General features: G+C 34.4%; 2 protein-coding genes across 8 annotated transcripts in view; both read right to left on the reverse strand.

Moving 5' to 3' along the window:
• The window catches only part of LOC136274494 (uncharacterized), a 50,665-nt gene extending 44,706 nt beyond the window's left edge, over positions 1 to 5,959 (reverse strand). The window contains exon 1 of the mRNA XM_066081441.1: positions 5,840 to 5,959. Coding sequence (XP_065937513.1) covers positions 5,840 to 5,935 — 96 coding nt within the window. The 5' untranslated portion in view covers positions 5,936 to 5,959. The remainder of the gene's footprint in view (positions 1 to 5,839) is intronic.
• LOC105332754 (uncharacterized protein DDB_G0280205) overlaps positions 1 to 23,216 on the reverse strand; it is a 255,829-nt gene that overhangs the window by 164,369 nt on the left and 68,244 nt on the right. The window lies entirely within an intron of this gene.

Below are 23,216 nucleotides of genomic sequence, written 5' to 3' on the forward strand. Positions count from 1 at the left end.
GTATAGGACTACCTTAATTAGTTTTCAAAAATTTACAAAGCAAAATTCTTTTTTTGGAATGTTTTGCGGTCTGTAGACATATGTTCCCCCCTGTGAAACAACAAACCCTTTGGTAAAAATATGCTAAATAACAACAATTAAAACCCTTCATAAGGAATTTTTGTTTCACCGGGGGGGGGGGGGGGGAGATGTTTTAAAAAACATTTCCGTTTTCCGTTATTTTCTGTTATGAAATGAGCTATTTTAACCAAAAATACAAACTTATCTCTTTTTGTTTGACCATATCATTTATATCAAATGAAAATATACATAAATGTTTACATTATTATAAAAAATTAACTTTAATTAGACAACTTTCAAAAACTGACTTTTAGTTAGGCGGCTAGACAATGCTATCGTTCGCAGTCCTTATTAATCTTTCCAAAAACACTTCATTATTGAAGGTAATTTTAAAGTTAATTTAAAAGTTTAATTCTGATAAACTTTTGAACCAATTGATTGAACATTTTTCAAAGAAATTCTGCATGAGAATCTCAAAAACGTTTTTTTTTATGACGTTTGATAAAGAATGTACAAGATAAAAATTCAATGAGATTTCCTCTCCTAAACATTTCGAGTTCTCTCGGTAAGGTCAAACGCTTCTTATTTCTTAAAAAGAAAATAAACCTTTGTTGACTTTTTATTGTACAACAACTTATTGATTAAATAAACAATCAAATAAATTGATTAATTTGAAAAAAACCCACCAAACAACGGTTGCTTTTTCAGTGATTATTTTTAGGGACTAGTCAACACTCAAACGTCACAGCTACTTATAACAAAGCACGTTAGTATATTCAACAGTCGGCATAATAATAACAATAGTGTTACACGTGTTGTGCATGTACTATGCCTAAATAGTAGTCAGGGTTTGATACATACCGGCTCGTGCACTATGTATCAAACCCTGGACTATTATTTAGGCATATAGTACATGCATTAACACTATTATATAATTTAGTGCAACCATTTGACCCAATTACAACTGTTGAGTAAAGAATCATTTAAGTTTTTAAGATAACTTTAGACAGATGGTTTAATGATTATTTTAGCTTAAATTTTGGCAAAGTTATTAACTAATAATAAGTTACCAACTAAGCGTAATAACAACACTAAAAGCAATAAACATCGGTTGTAATTTTCAATGCACAGTACATGTCGCATCACCAGTAATTATTGTAACCCATAAAAGATAAGTAAATATCAGTAATAAACAGCATTATTATACCTCAATATGATTAAAAATTCATTCTATATAACGCGTGATCTGATTGGTCTAGAGAGTCACGTGACATGGCGAACAAAATGTTGTGTCTCAAGAGGAACAAGAAATCATATTGACGCAAGCGTCAAATGGGCTGCAAAAAATATAATTGTTGTATGAATTATTGATTGTTTACATAAAAACACACCACAAAGAAGAAAATAAGAGTTGGTTGTACTAATTTTTATGGTAAATTTTAATATACTTTCAGCAACTTGTTTTGAAGTTTAATATTTTACTATTATCATAAAGAATCGATTTCTTTACTGTAAGCATTTCTAATGGAAATTGTATGATCATTGCCATAGTATGAAGTAATGGAGAACACACTGCATGATTTGTACATTACTCTAACACAAAGTTCAACTCATCATTTTTCTTTTGGAGATTATGTATTTCAAACCATTTTGGGTTTTTTGTTGTTGCATTGTATTGAATGAAAACTTAATGCATTAGTTTAATACCGTAATCCGGTGAATATAATACGCAGTAGTGTACAATACGCACCCCCCACTTTGGGCCTGAAAATGGTGAAAAAAAGCTTGTTGGGATGTATAATACGCATAAAAAAAATGACCAAACGGTAATCCTGAGTATCAACAAAGCAGTTACACTTTGTATGCACGCTCAACTTCATCGCGGGAATACGCTACCGGAAATAAGAAAAACAATATTTTCTTAGATACGGATTTATTGTAACTAATACATCGCGGTAATATCTTTATTTCATAATCAATGTTTTAAAAAGACCTAGTATTAAATATTCTACCGTAAATAAAATCAACTACTTTTAAAATGCGTTATATAGTTGTTTAGTCATTACAATCCATGTGAAGTGAAAAACGGACGATGTACAGGTATGGAGATAACGGACCTAATTAAATTCTTAAATGATTCCGATGATGATCAAAGTGATCAATTATAGGTCTGGAACATAATAAAATATATGCACAAATAGTTATGTTGTGTATAGTACACATAGCCTAAGGGGGTCGTCTGAGATACCCAAGGTGTCAAGCGTTAGCGGTGGAGGAGCACAACTGTTTCAATGGCTTCAATTAATGGAATAGGTTAAAGAATTATTTATTTTCATAATTATTTACAATTAATCAGTTAGCATTACATGAAAATGGTTAAAAATGAGCCAAATGATGTGTAAGCTGTTTTCAAAGATCGGTTACAAATAGCACGTGGCCATCCAAGTCCGCATTCTATTAATAACATCTGTAATGGCGGCGTACACGGAGATAAAGAATAGGCAGTTCGAATTAATTTTTAAAGGCCATTTTGAAACAGTTTATTTATTAACAGACTTCAAGTATACATTTTCTTTAATTACATGCTATAACAATAATTTCCTAAGGGTTAAATAATAATATATATGTGATAATGAAGGAATGTTACGATGTATAGCGGGGTATCGGTCCTGTCTGTGAACAGCGTTGGTAATACGGCAGAATGATACCCCGTGCTTCAGCTAGGGAAAAAATATGTTCAAATCCTATAGGGATGTATAATACGCACCCCTTTCTCGGGGTAAAAAATGCTGGGAAAAAAGTGCGTATTATATTCACCGGATTACGGTATATGATTTCAAGGGACTTCATAATAAAATAAAAATGGATTAGTTCAAATTTTCCAGTCAATTCAAATTTTCATATTCTTGCATAAATAATTGATATAAAAACAAATGTCATTTCATAATATTTTCTACCACATTTTACATAAAAATATATAAATACACACGCAAAGTCGTTTTATTTGACACGGGACATAGAAATTCAAATATATCATTTATATAAAATTTAATGACATTCAGGTCTTTAGTATTTCAGGTCTTTAGTATGTCCCGCATACCGATCCTGATGCATTGTTTTGAAAAGAATGAAGAACTCCGAAATTTTCCGAATAGATTAATTATAGTCTCGATAAAAACACACCAAATACGACAATCTACTAAGTATGACCTACTATTCATTTACGAGTAAAAAAAAAAAATGATGATATTTTCTAAAAGGCATAAAACATATTTCTACATGCAAATTTACTTTTAATTCATAAAAATAAGCATAGTATTAATTCTATTAAAAAAGAACTATCCCGCAGAAACGCAGTAACAATATTTAAATGTTTATCAAATAACGGACCGCCTTCCGGCGGCCCGTAATAAATATCGCGTCTCACCTCTTCAGAAATTTGGGGATTTTTCATTCCAAATGCAGGGTTTGACATTAAGTTTGTTAATAACTAGACCAGTCGGGCTACCTCAGCAATTGTTCACTAGCCCTGACTCTTTTACTACTAGCCCTGACAAATTTTAACAAAAATAAACTAAAAGTTAAAAATGACAAACATAAAATATTAAATACCTATTTCTGTTTAATTGTATTGGTTTATCTTTACCAATGATGAATCATTCAAACAGTATTTAAGATTTAATTTTATTCAAACTGTACTAATAATGATACAAGTACATGTATTCAATGGTTGACCAGGGACCAGCAAAACTTTAGGGAGACTTTACTTCTCCTTAACAGAGAAACATGGAAGTCCAACCCAACCATTATGTTGAGGATTTAGATTTTGTAAAAAGATATTATAACAAAGGGTTTATGATTTTTTAGCAATGTTATTAGCTAATTGCAAGTTACCAACAAATTCACACCGGCCTTAAAGTAATAAACATTGTTTTGTACAGCTTGTGGTTGCATCACCCGTATTTATAACCCCTAAAGATAAGACAGACTAGATTAATTAATCACAAGAGACATAAACTGAGTTTGTGAAGACGTCTTTAGAATTAAAAAATTATCATTTTATTGACCTTGGGGTTAAATTACACGATTATATGAACTCTGTGTACAGGGCGACTTGGGCTTTTCGTTCATAGGAAATTCCGGCGAAGTTACCGATCAAAAAGAGAGTATTCCCCCCCACTTCATCCTATAGGTTAGTCCTTGGGTTGTACTTAAATTACGGTTTGTAGAATTTAAGCCTGTTAGGAAAAAGTGCTTTTACTTCTATTGATATGAATATTAGAGAAAAAGTATGTGCACACTTTTTTTTCACACCACCAGTCGGGCTAGTACACAGACATTCAACCCGACCGGACATATCGTTTACTAGACAATGTCGGTCGGACGTGCCTTAGTGTCAAACCCTGCCAAATGTATGAAAAAGCCAATATGATAAAATCGTAAATATTTAATAATCATTTAAATTCTCTTTAAGTCACTAAAACCAATTGTACTATTAATATTTGATCCAAATCTATGAAAGAAAAGAGAGATAATCACAAAAAACCCAAACAATCATGACGTAATTGCTTTCGATAAGTCAAAAAATAATCAGAAATCAACATATTTTGTGTAATCTCAATTATGTTGTAATAAAACTTTTATTGCATGAATGTTCGGGAAATAAGATATATTTATTCCCTCAGAAAAATCATATTTCCCTCGGGTAGAGCCCTCAGGAAATATGATTTTTCTTAGGGTAATAAATCTACATATTTCCCTCACCATTATGCAACAAATTAAATGTATAATGTTAAAAAGTTCACTAGGATATAAACTTGGTTGTTACGCGATCAAATCTTCTGAAAAGCCCTTCAGGTTTCACAGGATTTGATCACGTGACCAACCAATTTGATATCCTGGTGAACTTTTTAACTTGCTGTTTATTTTTTGAATACTAGATTTTATTGTTTATTTCGATCGGATTATATGCCTTTATGGTCGAAGGTCCTAAAATCAACAGGGTCCAAATTTCGACGATGTTCATCTTTTGTTTACATCTCGTTCGCTCTGGCAGGTACAATTTTGTATGCATGTGATACTATGATAGACTAGCAATCAACTGGCCAATTATTTATTAAAATGCACCTCAAACAAGTATGAAGTTAATTAATGAATTTTTCCTAAATAAGCAAATTTTGTTAATCCACCATTACACTGAACTTAGATCATCGTAATACAAAAATAAACACTATGACGAACCCCATGACGTATCGTCTGCAAGGACCGAAGATTCATTATTGAATAACAAGTAATGTTGTGCGGATAAATTTCACTGACAAGACAATGTCGAGCAATCGTCGAATTTACGACCCAGTAATGGCGGCCCCCGGAATTTTGTTGATGAATATACTTTGTATAACAAAATGTAAAAAGGTTAATCAACTTATGTTAACACAGCAAGCTATGATCGATTGATATTCATTATAAATGTCTTAGCTATCTAAATTATTGCTCATCCTATAGATCGTCGAAATATGGACACACAAAGATACGTGATGGACTCTTTATTTTACTCACTTTAATTATGATTTACGGCGTGACCACAGGAGCTCGATTGTCGAATAATGGAGTTGTTAATTGTTCCCAAAGAAAAAAAATGATTAAAAATTAGCAATCTTAAGGTGGTATGGGACAACTCCATATTATGACGTACATGCCAGGCAGGCTGAGTTTGTTGTATATAAACGACCGGGTTTGGGTTTGTTTTTACGGTGGTGAATAAATTCAATATACTTACAGTTTCCCGAGTTTCTTCGTCAGAATCTCCTGAGGAATATTTCCGTTTATCTCCACTACAACTCGGTTTAGAACAGCCAGTTCCAAAAGACGCCATAGTAAAATGGTAACGGGATGTTTCGCTCCTATGGACGTTTCGCGCTGAGACGTTTCGCTCCTATGGACGTTTCGCGCTGAGACGTTTCGCACCTGTATTATTTATTATATATATTGCGATGTTTTCAGACAAATATTTATATATAGGCTATAAATATATGCATGTAATTAAAATTGACTTTATTGAAAAAATATATCTACAAATGATCATGTTTAATGTGGTACATTCACTGATAACTTTAATAATATTAATGTAAAAAGCGATTATCCACGTTCAAATATAGCCTAATTATCAGATTATTATTGTTTAGCAATCTCTGAATCGGTTTTCTAATTAAGAGGTTATAACTAATTTGAAGGCTCTCCATGTCAAGCTAAAGAGGAGAAATTAATTATGAGACGGGTGTTAATTATGAGAACTAGCGGCAGGGGCGGATACAGGATTTGTAGTTAGGGGGGGCGTGGATAAAATTATTGAGGCAGGGGGTCTGGGGCCTGTGTTTTCGTGTATTTTGAAGGTAAAACTAGGCTCAAAATAGTGGTATTTTTTTTAGTTATGTACACTTTACACAAAAGCCTATAACATATATATAACAATTTCACACATATTTTTACTTATAACTTATACATGTATTGGATTAAAAACAAAATATTTTAGGTATTTATGAACTCCCAAAATTAACCAGGTTATCAAAGTTACAACATTCTAATGACGTTACGGTATCCGACCCCCTATTAGCTGTTAGAAATATCTGATGCATCAAATCTTCAAAATTCTTATATTAAAATAGTCTATTTACCTAGAAAAATTTCAAAAAATATACAGTTATTCAGAAAGAAGATGGGGGAATAAGATGGCGCAAATGCTGATTTGGTTTTAATTACCGGACTTGTATTATTTTTTCAATACGTTCAGTTGTTGGGATACAAAATGATATTTTTAATGTATAGTGGGTCATCTCTCCACGTTTTTGTTGATTGAAATCGGTTTGTTTTCCATTAGACCTTAATTAGACTATGAGAAAAATATGGAGCACAGACCCACTCTATAAAAGAAAAGGCATTACAGTTCTAAAAAATGACAATATTTGCAGGTTTTGATACGTATTCCCCTGTTTGAGTCAACTTATTCCAAGTATTGAACATACCTACAGGTTACAAATCAATGATTTATTAAATATGTATTGTTTTAAATGATTTTAAAACAACCCATCAGATTTGTTGATACTTTAATTTTTTAGTAGCCTGTCCGACCGTGTATGGGCATTTTACACGCCTTACCCACCCATCTTCTTTCTGTTTGCATCGCAATAGGGAAATGACAGCGCAGTCTACACTCTGCTGGGGTTTCCAGTCGATTCTTGGTCGAAGCCCCAAGTCCAGGGCCCTGGGGAATTTGATGCAGCCACCAAATGAAATGACCAGCACTGCTTGTTTTAAACACAGTTTAATTGGTTTGTTATCAGAACCTGTCAACATGCATTAGGTTCAGATGTTTATAGATGTTTATAGAGCAGCAGAATTACAGTCAGCATAGCACAGCTAATGTATCTGAGGTGTAACATTGAGTCAGGCATAATTATAAATTAAGTGAAACACCCTAAAGAACCTAAAAGAACCCAAAATTACTAATATTAATTAAAGGGGCATGGTCACGATTTTGTTCAAAAATCATTTTTTCGATTTTAATGTTTACAATGCTTCAGAAAGGCGTTTTTAATAGGCAACCAAAATTTGAGTGTCATTTGATGAGTTTCAAATACTTAAAACACCGTTGTGTCAATTTTCTACAATTATGAAGAGAAGTCCCGGCCGGGATTTAATTAGTAAAATTATGACAAAGTATCAGGCAATTACAAAAAGCCGAATTTAAACAAACTAGATTGAAACAACTAATTCAAACTCATAATTTTTGGAACATAATCGAGGAAAACGTAGACAATTACAAATTCAAACTTTCAAGACCCCATCTTTCAGTACTCTCAGTACTTTGATTTCTTAATCTGCTAAAACAATTGATATTCATATGGGACATTCAATGAATTCTTTACAGGGAAGAATGTGTCAACAATTACACACAATGCCTTCAGAAAAATGTGAAGTATCAAAACAATCCATTGTCCAGCCATGATATCTCGAAAATCACTTCCAATATTATAACCCATTTGAAAATAATTACTCTGAGACTCTCTCTCTCTCTCTCTCTCTCTCTCTCTCTCTCTCTCTCTCTCTCTCTCTCTCTCTCTCTCTAATCGTGTTGCTTATATTAAGTGCATTTGTTTGCACTGAAAGAAAGTATAACATTTATTTCTTTTAAGTATCTTTCAGTCCCAGCTTCCATTGCTCTATTTGATATAGCAGGAAAGATATTCAAACCCAACAGGATGCAGTTAAAAGATGAAACCCCTTTGAAACTTGTTGATCATAAAGCAATATTGAATCTTCAAGAAAATTAAGTAATGGTAATGATAATTTAATGGCCAACTTTATGAAGCAATTGTAATTTAATGCAATACTTAAAAATGTAGTTTGCCCCGAGCCTGATTTGTATACAGCAAAATATGAAAAGGAAGTAAATATACATGTTGAACTTATATGCCACTGTTGTTTTAATAAAATCACACAAATTCAAACAACTAAGATATAATATTTGTTTTAAAATATATTGTGACACCTCCATATTGTGAAGAACCTCTTATCAAAATAAACAATAAAATCAAGTATAGTTTTATATTTACATCTACCAAGCATAATTTTCCTATTTCTTACGGAAACTTATAGCTAATCCATAGCTCTATATAAACAGCCAGACTGAAATCTACACGCGCCCTATTTATCGATTGGTCGAAATCTACAGCGGCTGAAAGTGACAGGACTGAAATTGACACGCCCTGTTTATCGATTGGTCGAAACCTACAGCGACCTAGGAAAAATCCCGGACTGCACGAAATAATCGTGACGATGTCAGACTCAAAGTCTCACAGGAGACGATTTGGCTGTTTCTTTTAGCTAACGTACTTTTGTACATTATCAGTAATTTAGTGAATTTTACTAACTTTTCATAATCAGTTTATTAATTAGTTAAAGAAAGATGTTAATATAAACAATAAAATGCTTTCTTTGATGATTCATGCGGGTTATGAAGGTAGCGATCATTGCAGGAAAAATTTACATAACCCGCTAACGCGGGTTATGTATTTTTCCTGCAATGTCGCTACCTTCATATCCCGAATGAATCACCAAAGAAAGCATTTTATTGTTTAAATAATTGTTTTCCCTCAATTGTTACCTAACAGCGCAATAGGTTATAGTGTTTTTACTAATTTTTAAGTCAAGAGTTCAAATCCTGCCGGTGCTTAGATAACTTCTAGTTTTCCAGCAGTTTGATAAAAAAACTTTTTGGGTCAAATTTTGAAAATTCTTAACCGTGGCCAAAGTACATGCATGTATTTGGATACAGGCACGCATCATTGGAGGACGGAGGTAGGCAGAGGGTCTCACCCCACTTTTTCTCACATCAGACATTTTACCTAAATGTACATATAGAACCATTTTAACAAGACCTTGGACTCTCTGTATGGCGTAATTATCTATTTCTTGCGTCAGAACAAGTAAAAATGACACTGGTTTCGAGTCAGAAATATGAACAGATTGCGTCTTCGCTCAAAGGCCAGACAAATCTTGTTGATTTCAAAGAGCCATGGCTGAGTGGCCAGCAATGAAATAGACAGGCCTACGTCACATTGCTGTTTGACACAACTAGTCAGAGTCCAAGCTCTTGTTAAAATGGTTTTAGAATATTAATTTATCATTAAGTTGGCCCCCTCCATTTTTTGGAAGTATTTAATAAATGAATGTGATAAAAAGGAAATAAATAGTAATGGTTATAAGGGATGCTAACCCCCCACTACCTTTCGAATCAAGATTGATGAGGCTGCTCCCCATTTAGAAACGTTGCTACGTGGCCGAGATCTAAATTGTACTTTTATCCACGTTAATATCGACAGATGTCCCATACCATTTTAACAAAATAAAACACTGGCGTCGGAAGCAAATTGAAAGTGGGGGGGGGGGGGGGGTGGCTAGACTAATCCTCTGAAATATTGCGAAAAAAACCTATTTCCCAAAATCACGAAAATCCTAATCCGTGGGGGGGAGGGGGGGGGAGTAAAAAAAAAAATTACCTACCCAAATCCCCCCAAATCATGAAATTCCTAATCCGTGGGGGGAGGGGGGGGGGTTTAGGCCTATTACTGCAACTTTCTCAATCTTTCAAGGTTGATTTAGGAACAACTATACTTCCGGCGATAAAAAGTGTGTGTGTGGGGGGGGGGGGGGCTAAACCCTCTATAATGCTATGTGCCTAATGGTTAGGTCTACATTTGCAAAAAAAGTGCCCCCCCCCCCCCCCGGTTCCGACGCCTATGTAATGTAAAAGAAACATTTGAGCAAAACAAACAAAAAAGGAATGACTTAAGCAAGAAAAACTGGTAACGTAAAACTATTTAAAAACAAAAACAATAGTTTTTACCTTTTTTGAACTATCATATAAGGAAAAGTAAATACTTATCGATTTTTCTTTTCAGGTTCAATAATTGAAAACAGCAAAATATTTACAGGAACCTTTACCCTTTCCATCTCCCCTTTGAGCCTCAGAAAGATGACCCGAGACCGTTTTATCAGCTGGCGCGTTTATGTCATTCTCCCTTTTCTGTTACTTCAGTCTCTGCGTACTGATACAGAGTTATATTCTCGAAATCATTTGTGAATATTCATACGTAAAAGTGATTTTAAATTGCTTCGGATTTTGCCCGTGACTGTTGGAATAATTGTCTTTATATTTTCAAGTAAGCTCAATGTGTACATACTATTTGAATTTTAACATGTATTACATTTTAATTTATTAAAACAATAAGCATTGTACAATATCTTTTTAGCAAGTTATTTCTGAATCAGATTAATAATACAACATGGCAGAGAAACAAGCTGAACGTTATAACACCAGGCAGGGAGAGAGTGAAAAGGTATGCTAACAAAAGTATTATAACTTTTTATTAACGATCAAGGCAAAAATTTCTCAACGTTCTCAATGCTCAATGTCAAACGAACACCCCCCCCCCACACACACACATGTTTGAACGGTTAATGATTGCCTTTCTCGGTTTCCTATATAAAGAGCGATCTCTCTCTCTCTCTCTCTCTCTCTCTCTCTCTCTCTCTCTCTCTCTCTCTCTCTCTATCTTCCCTCCTTTCTGTCATACGCCAGATGTGAAAATTTATTGCATATTTCTTTAACCATTTGGTATTTCTCGTGTCTTAGGTCATAAAATTTCCCAATTCGCGAGAAGTTTTTTTAAAAATAAATTAACGATAGGGGCACTGTCTGGGGATCTTTCTAGAGAGGAATCAGCTAATTTAATTCTTACCACATGTTAACGTTTTCTAACCTGCGAAAAGGTTAACAAAAAGGCGTAAACTGCCACAAATTATAATCTTAAAAGTAAAAAAGACCCTTAAATCAATCGATTTAATTTTCTACCACAAAAAATAAAAAAACAATATGTATCATTTTTTTTTTTTAAAATCCTGATGGCAATTTTGTTTTGCTAGTGCGTGCTTTGTTAAGTAGGAACGTTACATGTATGTCATAGAATATAGATTAGCCAATCAAATACAACCATAATTAATTCATTCATGCCATTTTTGTAATGAGTTTGAAAAACTGATTTGATTTGACAACAAATAATTCAAAGTTGTAAGATTTCAAAATTCTCACACCTACTTGTTTGTTCTAAATATACATGTTAAAACGTTTACATGTGCCGTACTTCTTTTTGCCGTATCATTGATTTACAACATGTTATGTAATATTATTCGAATTATTAAAAATGATTTTTAAAGAATATTTTTTTTTAGATACATGGTATGTTGAATAATCTAGAGATTTTGTAACATCATTTTTAAAATCTAATTCTAACATTTTCAATACATGTATGACTTAAAAGAATAATGTAAAATACGGCACCCCAAAATATTGCACAAGAATGATTTCGGAGTATGTTATTTTTTTCGCATGAATTTTATCAAATCTTTGATAATTTCATAAAACTCGCTTCTTAGTCAAGGTATATTTTTTGGTAGGGATACACTGTTTACGTTTATTTTCCATAGACATTTAGCTCCGCCTACATTTGATAGCCATTGTAATTACACGATGGAGCGCAATTGCACTTAGGATCATCTTTCTCCTTCAGCTGGTCAATGCATTTATATATTTGCAATAAGAAAAATATGCATCAATGCTCTCATGTACAAGTTCATATAAAACCGTTAGATACCAATATAATGGCCCTTCCCTTTATAAACCTATGTTTACCTGATGTGACTTCGCGTAAGCTTTCATATTTACATTTCAAGTGTCTTTATCTACACTACGAATCGACTTTTATTTCATACGTGTGGTGTATATTAATATATAAATAAAATATAAATACTTGATAAAAAGAACCGTAAATTTTTATATCGTTATAAGTAATAAGTAATTTGATAACATGTTAGTGCCGATCCTATTTTAACGCCTTGATTCATAACTTGGAATTATCGTTCGTAGGACGAGTTATCTCTCCGTTGTTCAACAGAGCGGTTGAGGTTTAGGGAATTTTTGTGAGCGATCGCGCTCGCTCGCTGTGCTGATGTCACCAGTATAAACAAATGGTTGAAAGAGACGTCTTGTTGAATCGGTTTTTGATATAAATTGTCTATACAAAATTAAAGACATAAAACAGTAAGGAAATTTAACGAGTGTGTTTAACTGTACCATTCATGAAGGCAATTTTTCTTCATGCTCCCTTCAAGTGGTTATGGGAGGGACAACTTCATGTTAATTAACTTTTTATTGAATAAGCAAATTTATGAAACATATCTGCTGCGGGGGGGGGGGGGGGGGGGGTAAGTAATTTATGCAGTTGCTTACAACATTCCCGTTTATATATATTTACGCAGTCCATTCAATTCTTAAATTTTCATGTAATATTGTTCCAAATCATGATTTTGATGTGCATGGCTAATAATAGCTAATTTATTATTGATTTTGTTCAAGTGCATTTCTATTTATATAAATTCAAGTTAACTACATGTAATATTCTCTCACGCTTTACCATATATTTGTAAGCTACATGTATATATAGTTCATAAATAAAGTACAATTCAAATTTATAAGGGGCACGGAGATAAATAATAAAAAGTTATATAGGTACTAAAAGTAAAGCGAACAAACTACAAAAAAGTGTTTTAAAGCATTTTTTGCTCTTATTCGATGAATTTAGAAGGAAAGAAAAATATATTACAATATTGATATACACAGACAAATTATTGATATACACAGACAAATTATCGGAATCTCAAAGATTCGTCTATAAACTTTTGCACATAAGCAAAAATGCTTTTGTTAATATATACAGGTTCTCGTTGCCATATTAAAGTAAATAAGTATCAGTATTGACTAGCATAAATACCTATCAAACATGTTGTTTCTTGCTCTAGAGCAATTTTTACAAAATAAAAAAGAAATGATACACATCGAAAACACTGTCGTTCCTCTTAACCCTATACTATTTATTTATTACAACGAATCTGTTTAGTTAAGAAACTCAAACGATTGCTATTGATTAAACATCCCGCATGACAGGTACTGCTGCCCGAATTGATGACCGTCGGTTCCTGGTTAGATACCACTGCATGTAAATGTTTGCATAAAAGCATGGCATTTCGAACAAATGCATCTCAAAAAAGGCTAACGCAATCATCGTATTTTGAAAAAGTGTGTACAAAGGGAGGGAGGGAGCAGACCGACCCAAAATCATGACGAAAAATACGAAATCATAGATATCATATGGACCCATCAATAGAGGCCAAGGACATTGAAATTCCTGACAGGGAAGAAGCTTCCCCAAAGATAATTATTGTGTAAGACCAGTCTCAAGATCAAGAACTGACTAAGTTAAAATTCCTCTCAGAAAATGCCACCGCTACAAAATCGGAGACACGACATCATTTGATAATGGACGACCTATCTGACCCAGACGGAAATCCAGTCTAAAACGACACCATGACCTAGGACATTATGGCGTGGATCGTACCTATTCCACAAATAAACGGAATTATTATTGGCTCAGTCTGTATGAAGACTTAACAGAATACACGAACCTCTGTATATCATGTAAGGAAAGAAATCTTTAAAAACAAAGAGCGGAACTCCAGGATTCAAGTGAAAAAGGAGCAATTTGAAAAAAATGAACTAAAAAGGGATCTCTCGACTGAAACCGACGAAGACATGCCAGTAGATGAAGTACAGGTAAATCAAAGAACTAAAATAAAAGGACATAAGACAAGAATAAAGGAAGCTAAGGGCCTCCTGTAGGTCACTAACCCTCCCTCCCCACTTGGATTCTAATATTCCGGACAATATGAACGCCTTTGAGTCAAAAATTGAGATTCAAACTTGTAAAAATAGATAAAAGAGAATATATGACTATAGTAGTATAGTATAGTTAGACTTTAAAAGAATGTGTTGTGTCAAAACAGATGGCGATAGAAGGGGCCAGTCTGACCACCTTAGTAGCAAGGAGGAAGACACTGTCCGTAATGAAGAGCTCTGGAACCTGGTTGGAGGACCATGGCATCGACATCAACCATATGTCGGTGCGAGAGCGCGTTAAAAGTTTCAACGCAGTGGCCTGGGTTGCGGAGGGTATTTCGTGGAGGTCAGGACGGATACTCGATGCAACTAACTTGGCCACTCTCCTCTGCGGAGAGGGTATTTTCTTTCGAAAATCCTGGGAGAGTTACCGGGATTTATCCGACTCCGAGGAGGAGGATGATGGGTTCTCGCCAATAGTGGGGCAGTTCATCGATGATAACAACAACGATGAACTGACCGAAAATAGGAATATTAACATCGCCGATGTTGATCTTGAGGCCGTATTGTAAAACATGTAAGTATTTCCTTTTATCACCGTCATTCCAAAAAATTAAAGTTTCATTCTTAATAACGTAAACAAGTTAAAATTATACTATCTTTTCAGGGGTGACATGAGGGTCCACTTGGTTAAAGTTGGCCTCCTATTTGGATCGCTGGTCCCCTTGGTCATGACGGGTATAATTATACGGGAAAATGTGATATTCCGAAAAAATAAAGAGATATCGCCAACACGAAGTCGGTGGTCGGTGGCAATTGTTGAAGATTTTGATAGTTATGACGAAATCATTTGTCAGCTGAACACAACCCAAGTGTTTACCTCAGCTTTGGGAAAATATTTTCTTATACGGGATAAGAATAATTTTAGTTATATGATAGAAAGTATTAAAACGGAGGTTGATAATGTAGGAGCTGTTTATCAACCAACTCAGTCACTATTAGAAAACGTTAAATATCTCACCGGCGATAAACACATGCGACGTAAGCGGAGTTTACTCCCTTTTGTAGGATAGACTCTTTTATTTTTATTCTGAACTGTTTCTGAGGGTGATTTGAACAAAATTATAAATCAAGTTGGAATTCCCGCAACCAGCAACCAATCTCTCTTACACAAACAGTTTCGGGGTCTTATCACTGAAAACAGTTACCGTCTACTTCGCGCTAGGTTGGATAATGAAACGGAATAAATCGACAGACGTTGTCTCGAAACTTTTAAGATTTATTTTCTTTACCATGTATTCCCAAGTAGACCTGGCCATTGATAAAAAGTAAATCATTGGGGAAGTAAGACCAAGCTTAAATCATTTCTTTATTAAGCTAAACATTATAGCTCTGGGCCGGCTAAGTCCATCCGTTATTGCCCCTCGCGATTTAAGAGAACTCTTTCTTGGTTAAACTACCTAATAATCCTGTCATTGATCAATGGATATTTTATAAATATATTGAATGTACGACAGTTGTTGAAGACTATCATTTGTTAATTATTGACACATTCCACTCTTGGATGGTAGTTTACATTTGATGTACACTAGACCTTTAATTTACCAGTCCCTATAGTCTTCCGTAGCCGCTTTTGATAAACCGCTCGCTCCTAATTCTAATATTCAAAATTTGGTTGCGCGATACACTCTTGATATGTTTTACTAACTTCTCACGAATTGGACAAGTGTACTAATGATGTTAAGGATTTTTTCACAATAAATAGTCTGCTTTATCCCGTGCATTTGAGTAAAGCGTGTATTGTTGGGCTCTTTATGGAAAAAGAAAATGCAATTGAATTATATTGTGAAAAAGTTGAGTAATTTGCGTCTTGCATGGTACATTAGCCATGGTCAGTGGGCTGTGTCGACAGTCGAGGAGCTGAAATATTTTCATGTACGTCCCATCAAACGTGGTACCGTGACTTCGGTGGCCCCCACCATTGAACCCCCTGTAGATAATTAGGCTTTGGAATGCAAAGGGGAATAGTCAAGATTATGAGTTGTCTGTACTACCGTCGTACCAAGAGGCCAAGACCCAAGGTGGAGACCTTCAGGTGGTATCTTCTTCCGCACCACATGCTGAGCCTGGTCCTTCTTCGTCATTCCTACCTCAACGATTTCAAGAAACTCCCAGGACGACCACTGACCCCAGAACTATTTATCCAAAATTAGAGCTGATGACCACTCTGACCTCGACAATAGCGGGCTGGGCATATCTACTTGTTAATAAGACATTTATGACTCCGGTTCTACCAGACGTAGGATGTAAGCCACGTCACGTGTAAATCAACGGCCTTATTCGAAGCGACAGACCTATTATGGAAAACTTTTTGTTCAAGCGTTCCTGATGATTTAACCCATCACCTCTTTCAATAAGATTTTTTAGAACGGCAAGTCGTGTAAATGAATTCTGTATAATTAACATAAACGAGGGAGGTCAATGAAACCAACCGGAAGTTTCACCTTTCAATCATATTTTGTGTTAGCAGCGAAAACAAGAGAATTTTACGAAACAAACATTATGGTAGTACCAGAAGTGAACTTCATATAACATTATTAAAGTAGGATTCCGTTTAACCAGGAATGTTATTTCACTTATGGATATAACCTTTCAAGTAGGGGACTTGGAACCGATACTATGCTTATATCTTGCTGCATGGATGACTGATAATTCATTGAGTATCGTCTGAATGAGCCAAGATTCTCCGAATGTAACGATTGGATATTAATCTTTGGATATGTCGGATTGTGAAAATGTTGCAATTTTTTGCTAACAAATCGTGTACTGTGCCTCAAAAGGTGCTATACTTTGTGCAACATTTTCCCAAGTGATGGAGGTGTGAAACAAAATAGCTTGTGTATTTGTATTTGGTTATGGTACAAACTCATTTTTATAGGACTCATATGACCTATACCTTATAAACGTTAAATGTGCTTATTTTCTTTGTAATTACAGATTTTTATTTTCTCTATAATTACATGTAGATATAAGTATTTGCGTGTACTGCCAGAGTAACTTGAGCATGAATTTAATGCATTCTTATGTCCATCAATTTTCTATAACTTATTGGGATAGTCAGAGAAAGAACGAATCACTATCATTATTACATGCTGGGATGAAGTATTGATCCTCTAATTTATTTTATAACTGACTCTAATTAGTGGGTACTAAATTTTCTTCGTCAAGTACAAACCAATATTTATTATCAGTCATATACTCTCAATATGGACAATAAGAATTGTAAGCGTAACCACAACGTCATTCCTAGCTTACCATTCTACAGCTGACCTCCTCCGGGACCTCAGAAACGTCATTGGGACAGCCCTTGGACAACACATTTTTTCACGCGTTGGAAGCATACCTGGAAACGAGATTTAGTGCCTACGTACAAGACTATTTGACGGCCAATGGAGAAGAGTGTTACTTCTGTAATTGTCCTTTTAAAATGTATAAAGTCCCAATCTATTGGGAGTGAGAACAGTTCCGACGTTAAGCTAATTGCAATCTTATAACCCCCTAATATCTCTGACTTCCCCGAATCTTGCTGTGCATTGTATTCCTTGTGTTATTCTATATCAACAAGAAATCATATTGACGCAAGCGTCAAATCTGCAAAAAATATAATTGTAGTATGAATCATTGGTGGTTTACATTAAAACACACCACAAAGAAGAAAATAAGAGTTGGTTGTACTCATTTTTATGGTAAATTTTAATATACTTTCAGCAACTTGTTTTGAAGTTTAACATTTTAGTATTATTATTAAGAATGGAGTTTGTTACTGTTAGCATTTCTAACGGTAATTGTATGATCATTGTCATAGTATGAAGTAGTGGAGAACACACTGATTTGTGTGTGTGATTTACTCTAATTCAAAGTTCAACTCATCATTTTTCTCTTAAAGATTATGTATTTCAAACCATTTTGGTATTTTTGTTGCATTGTATTGAATGAAAACTTCATTCATTAGTTTATATGATTTCAAGGAATCACATGATAAAATAGAAATGGATTAGTTCAAATTTTCCAGTCGATTCAAAAATTCATTTCTGTCATATTCTTATGCCCCCCCCCCCCCTTCGAAGAAGGGAGGGCATATTGCTTTGCTGCTGTCTGTCGGTCTGTCGGTCGGTCCACCAACAGTTTCCGTTCATTTTCTTTGCATAGGAGAAACATATTGGAATGAAATTTGATATACAGGTTAATCTTGATAATATCTAGGTCAAGTTCGATATTGGGTTCGATCAAGCAATTTTCGACAGAATTATGGCCCTTGGACTTAGAAAAATTCGAGTAATTGGCAGTTTCGGCTCATTTTCTTCGCATAGGAAAAACATATTGAAATGAAATTTGGTATACAGGTTAATCATGATAATGTCTAGGTCAAGTTTGATATTGGGTACGATCGAGCAATTTTCGACAGAGTTATGGCGTTTGGACTTAGAAAAATTCGAGTCATTTGCCGTTTCCGCTCATTTTCTTCGCAGAGGATAGACATATTGAATTGAAATTTGGTATACAGGTTTATCATGATACTATCTTGGTCGAGTTTGATTTTGGGTCTGATAGAGCAATTTCCGACAGAGTTATACCCATTTTACGTTCATTTTCTTTGTGGATGTTTCCAAGGGAGGGGGGCATAAGTGTTTCACAAACATCTCTTGTTGCGTAAATAATTGATATGGATTTCATTTCATGATATTTTCTACCACATTTACATGGAAACATACTGTAATAAATACACACACAAAGTCATTTTATTTAACATGGCACATAGAAATTCAAATATATAATTTACTAGACTTTGACCCGTGCGTGCACGGGTTGACATTGCATATGATATCAGGCATATACAAAATAGATAGCCTACACCGAAACACCGTATATTGTTGACATTTGCATAACCAAACTTCAAACCTACAATAATGCTATTAATTTACTGCACTATGCTGAGTTGGAATACTCTAACTGTGTCTTGGGAAAGGCCTTCACCACAGTTATTTTTTTTTTTTTTATAAAATGCCTCCCATATACCCCCAAAAACGATTTTGGAGAAAATTAATAAGGTTGCATTGAAAATAACAGTCAAATTGTTCACAACATACCATTTTAAAGATGTAAATACCTTTCCTTGAAAAGTTTAATTCTATAATTGCAGAATTCAACATATTTCAACAACGTTTTTTACACACTATGATGACATTCGAAACTCTCGGGATTTTTTATAGTGAATGCGCTGTGTTAGAGTCATCTCCCGTATTTTCTTTGATAAACAGAAAAAATTTCCAATGAAAATTAACACGCATTTGTTTTATCGTTTCCAAGTTTATCCAGGCAAATATGATACTGTGGAAACATAAAACAAGTATTCCTTTTAAAGGAATGATCGGCAATAATGATATACATGTATTGATAGCTAGAAGCAATCAACATTATCAGTTTGATGTAAAATAATTAAAAAAGTACTGTATTTTTACAAAATATAGAATATTTTGAATCAGTACGCCATAATTTCATCATTATAAACCGTCAACAAATTTAATTTTGAAATAAATTTGGGGGAAGCCGTTCGTAAACTCCATGTCTAGTTTTATATTTTTAACGTAATTATTAAATGTTTATGTATCTTCTTCTTCTTCAGAACACTGAGTAGGGCTCTTCAAAGAGCATTAACACCTATACAAGGAAAGGGTTGTATTAAAATTATTTAATTCGACTGTGTGGAATGTGTGCGCACAGGGAAGCATTTGCCGGATGCCTCATTGCTAGCGCACTCGAGCGCTAGCAACTACGTTAGTCCTTTTCACTGGAATACGCATGCTCGACTCCATAGTGGGGGATTCTGGGAATACTTTAATACTGTAGATAAACTGTACCATTTGAATTTCGTTTTATCATATTCACATGAAGTTTTGTGTTTTATTGTAAAAGTCAAAAGTAACAATAGCTAAAGGTCTTATACGTTATATTCAATATTATAATAGATAGCTTACTTTATCTTATATTCCTTCAAGCTCGGAAAACAACTTCGGATATTTTTTCCGAGCTTGCCATAAAGGCCCGAGAAGATACGATTGCTACAAAACAGTACCAATGGTTCTGAAAATGTTCACCTCGAAATTGAAATTACAGTAACTACATAATGATTAAGGCAATAAGCTATGCCATTGCCGATGTGACGTCCACTCTAGATTCACAATTCTAAATTGAGACCCCACTCCAGCACAATTCCAGTAGGCTACAGCACTGTGCCTTCCTATTGTTAATTAATCGATTCAGAAATATAAACCAATGTTTTAGAAATCTGCTTCTGTGTTTTACGATGGCTACAGCGCTAGCTCACCAATCTTTTTAAAAGATAAGCTTGTATGGACACAACAGTGATCGGCCGAAGCCGATCACAATAAAGAGCCTCCCGTGATTTAGCCTGAATGTAATGCGCGTGCGCAAGATTGTAAAATCCAAAAGATTCAGATGATTTCCCAAATTTTTGGAGGAATGTTCGTTGATAATTAATAAACAAGGTTTGAGAAAAAAATAAAAACAAATTGGTAATCTTCAAGTACCAATAATATTTAAAATAGATAAAACAAAAGACAGTACTCTTCCGGTTTATCGGTATTAAAGCTAAAAATTCGAGTCTATTATTTTAATATAGTAGTATAGATACAAGCTTATCTTTTAAATAGATTGGTGAGCTAGCGCTGTAGCCATTATAAAACACAGAAGTAGATTTATAAAACATTGGTTTAAATTTCTGAATCGATTAATTAACAATAGGAAGGCACAGTGGTGAACTGAAATTGTGCTAGAGTGGGATCTCAAATTAGTCACATCGGCAATGACCAGGCACGTAGCATCGTTTTTTAAAAGTGGGGGGAGGGGGGGGGCAAAAAAAGGGGAAAATTTAAAGTTTCCCAAAATTTTCAAAATCCTAATCGGGGGGGGGGGGGGGGGGGGGGGAGGGGAGGCTGGCGTAGTATATAACTTCAATTTCACTTCTCATTTCCTTATTTTCAAGTCAATTTTTTACATACTCCCAAAAAAGTGGAGGGCCTAACTCCATGATAATTCAATTTCTTATATGTAAGTTTTAAAAAACTTGTTGCTGGGAGAAAAAGTGGTGGGGGGGGGGGGGGGGGCAAGGCCCCCTCTGCCCCCCTTCCCTGATGCTTCGTGCCTGATGACATAGCTCATTGACTGTGCCTTAATCATTATGTATCTACTGTAATTTCAATTTCTATGTGAGAATTTTCAAGAACCATATTGAGACTGTTTTGTAGCAATCGTATCTTCTCGGGCGTTTCCGACAAGCTCGGAGGTTGTTTTCCGAGCTTGAAGGAATAAAGCTTGCTATTTATCATAATATCAAAAATAACTTTGCATTATAAGACCTAAGCTACTGCTACTTTTTGACATTTACAATAGAACACAAAATTTCTTGTGAAGATTATTAAACGAAATTCAAATGGTACAGTTTATCTACAGTAGTACAGTATTCCCAGAATCCCTTACTATGGAGTCGAGCATGCGTATTCCAGTGAAAAAGACTAACGTAGTTTCTAGCGCTCAAGAGCGCTAGCAATAACATTTAATGACATTCAGGTTTTTAGTATTTCAGGTCTTTAGTATGTCCCGCATACCGATCCCGATGCAGAATGAAGAACTCCGAAATTTTCCGAATAGATTATAGTCTCGATAAAAACGCACCAAACACGACAATCTAGTGATCTACTAAGTATGACATACATTTCATTTACGAGTAAAACAAAAAAATATGTCATATTTTTAACAGGCATAAACATATTTCTACATTCTTTTAATTAGAAAAAAATAAGCATAATATTAATTCTATTAAAAAGAACTACCCCGCAGAAACGCAGTAGCCATATTTAAATGTATATCAAATAACAGACCGCCTGTTATTGGCGGCGGCCCGTAATGAAATTCTTCTAACACTATACGATCATTCACGATTTTGCTGTGACGTAATCTTCCAAGGAAGTAATATACAAGTAACATATATTCGTTCCAGAGGCGGATCCAGCAATTTGGAAAAGGGGGGGGGGGATTCCAATTGATGAAAATCAATACGTGCAAAACTCACCATTGGTCAATAAACAAGGACTTTTAAAACGTTTTCCGTGCGTAAAAATAAACATTTATCTCGTCACTATCTATTTCATTTCTATTTCAACATCAGAGTGCACTGCATTATTAAAAGTTTTGCAGTTTTGATTTAGGTAAGGAAGATTTGCATAATTTCTAGCCTTAAAAAAAAACAAGTCTCCAGCAATGAGAACGTGCGTCTATGTTTATTAGAAAAGAAATACTAAGAAACAAAAAAAAAAAAAAAAATTAAGTCTAATATAAAAATGGAATTTTTAGTATTTTTTTTATGTCTTTGATGTTTAAATTCTGAACTATTTATCGATTTTTATTTCTATCGATTGGCTTCTTGAATAAAGGTCTAAATGATAGGATATGACAAAAGAATTGCCCGGGATAATTTATCTGCTGAATAGATTGTACATGTGTAATACAATGGTAAAAGCAATTGTCGTCCAAGGGAACTTAATTCCATTTAGCACCCCTGGACAATTTTGAAATAATACATACATTTTTAAAATAGAACTATACTTGCGAGGTCAATGAGCACGGGGTAAAAATAGTGGTATAATAACTATAATAATTGCCGTAATTTTATCGCAGGTGACAGTTGAAGAGGCTAGGAAAGATGCTGTTAGGTACATTCAAAGTCAGTCTGACAAGGACGGATGTGAAGTTAGATACATTAATGATGTTATTGGTAAGTTATAGCACT

This window comes from Magallana gigas, chromosome 4 (genome assembly GCF_963853765.1).
Source record: "Magallana gigas chromosome 4, xbMagGiga1.1, whole genome shotgun sequence".
Lineage (NCBI taxonomy): Eukaryota > Metazoa > Mollusca > Bivalvia > Ostreida > Ostreidae > Magallana > Magallana gigas.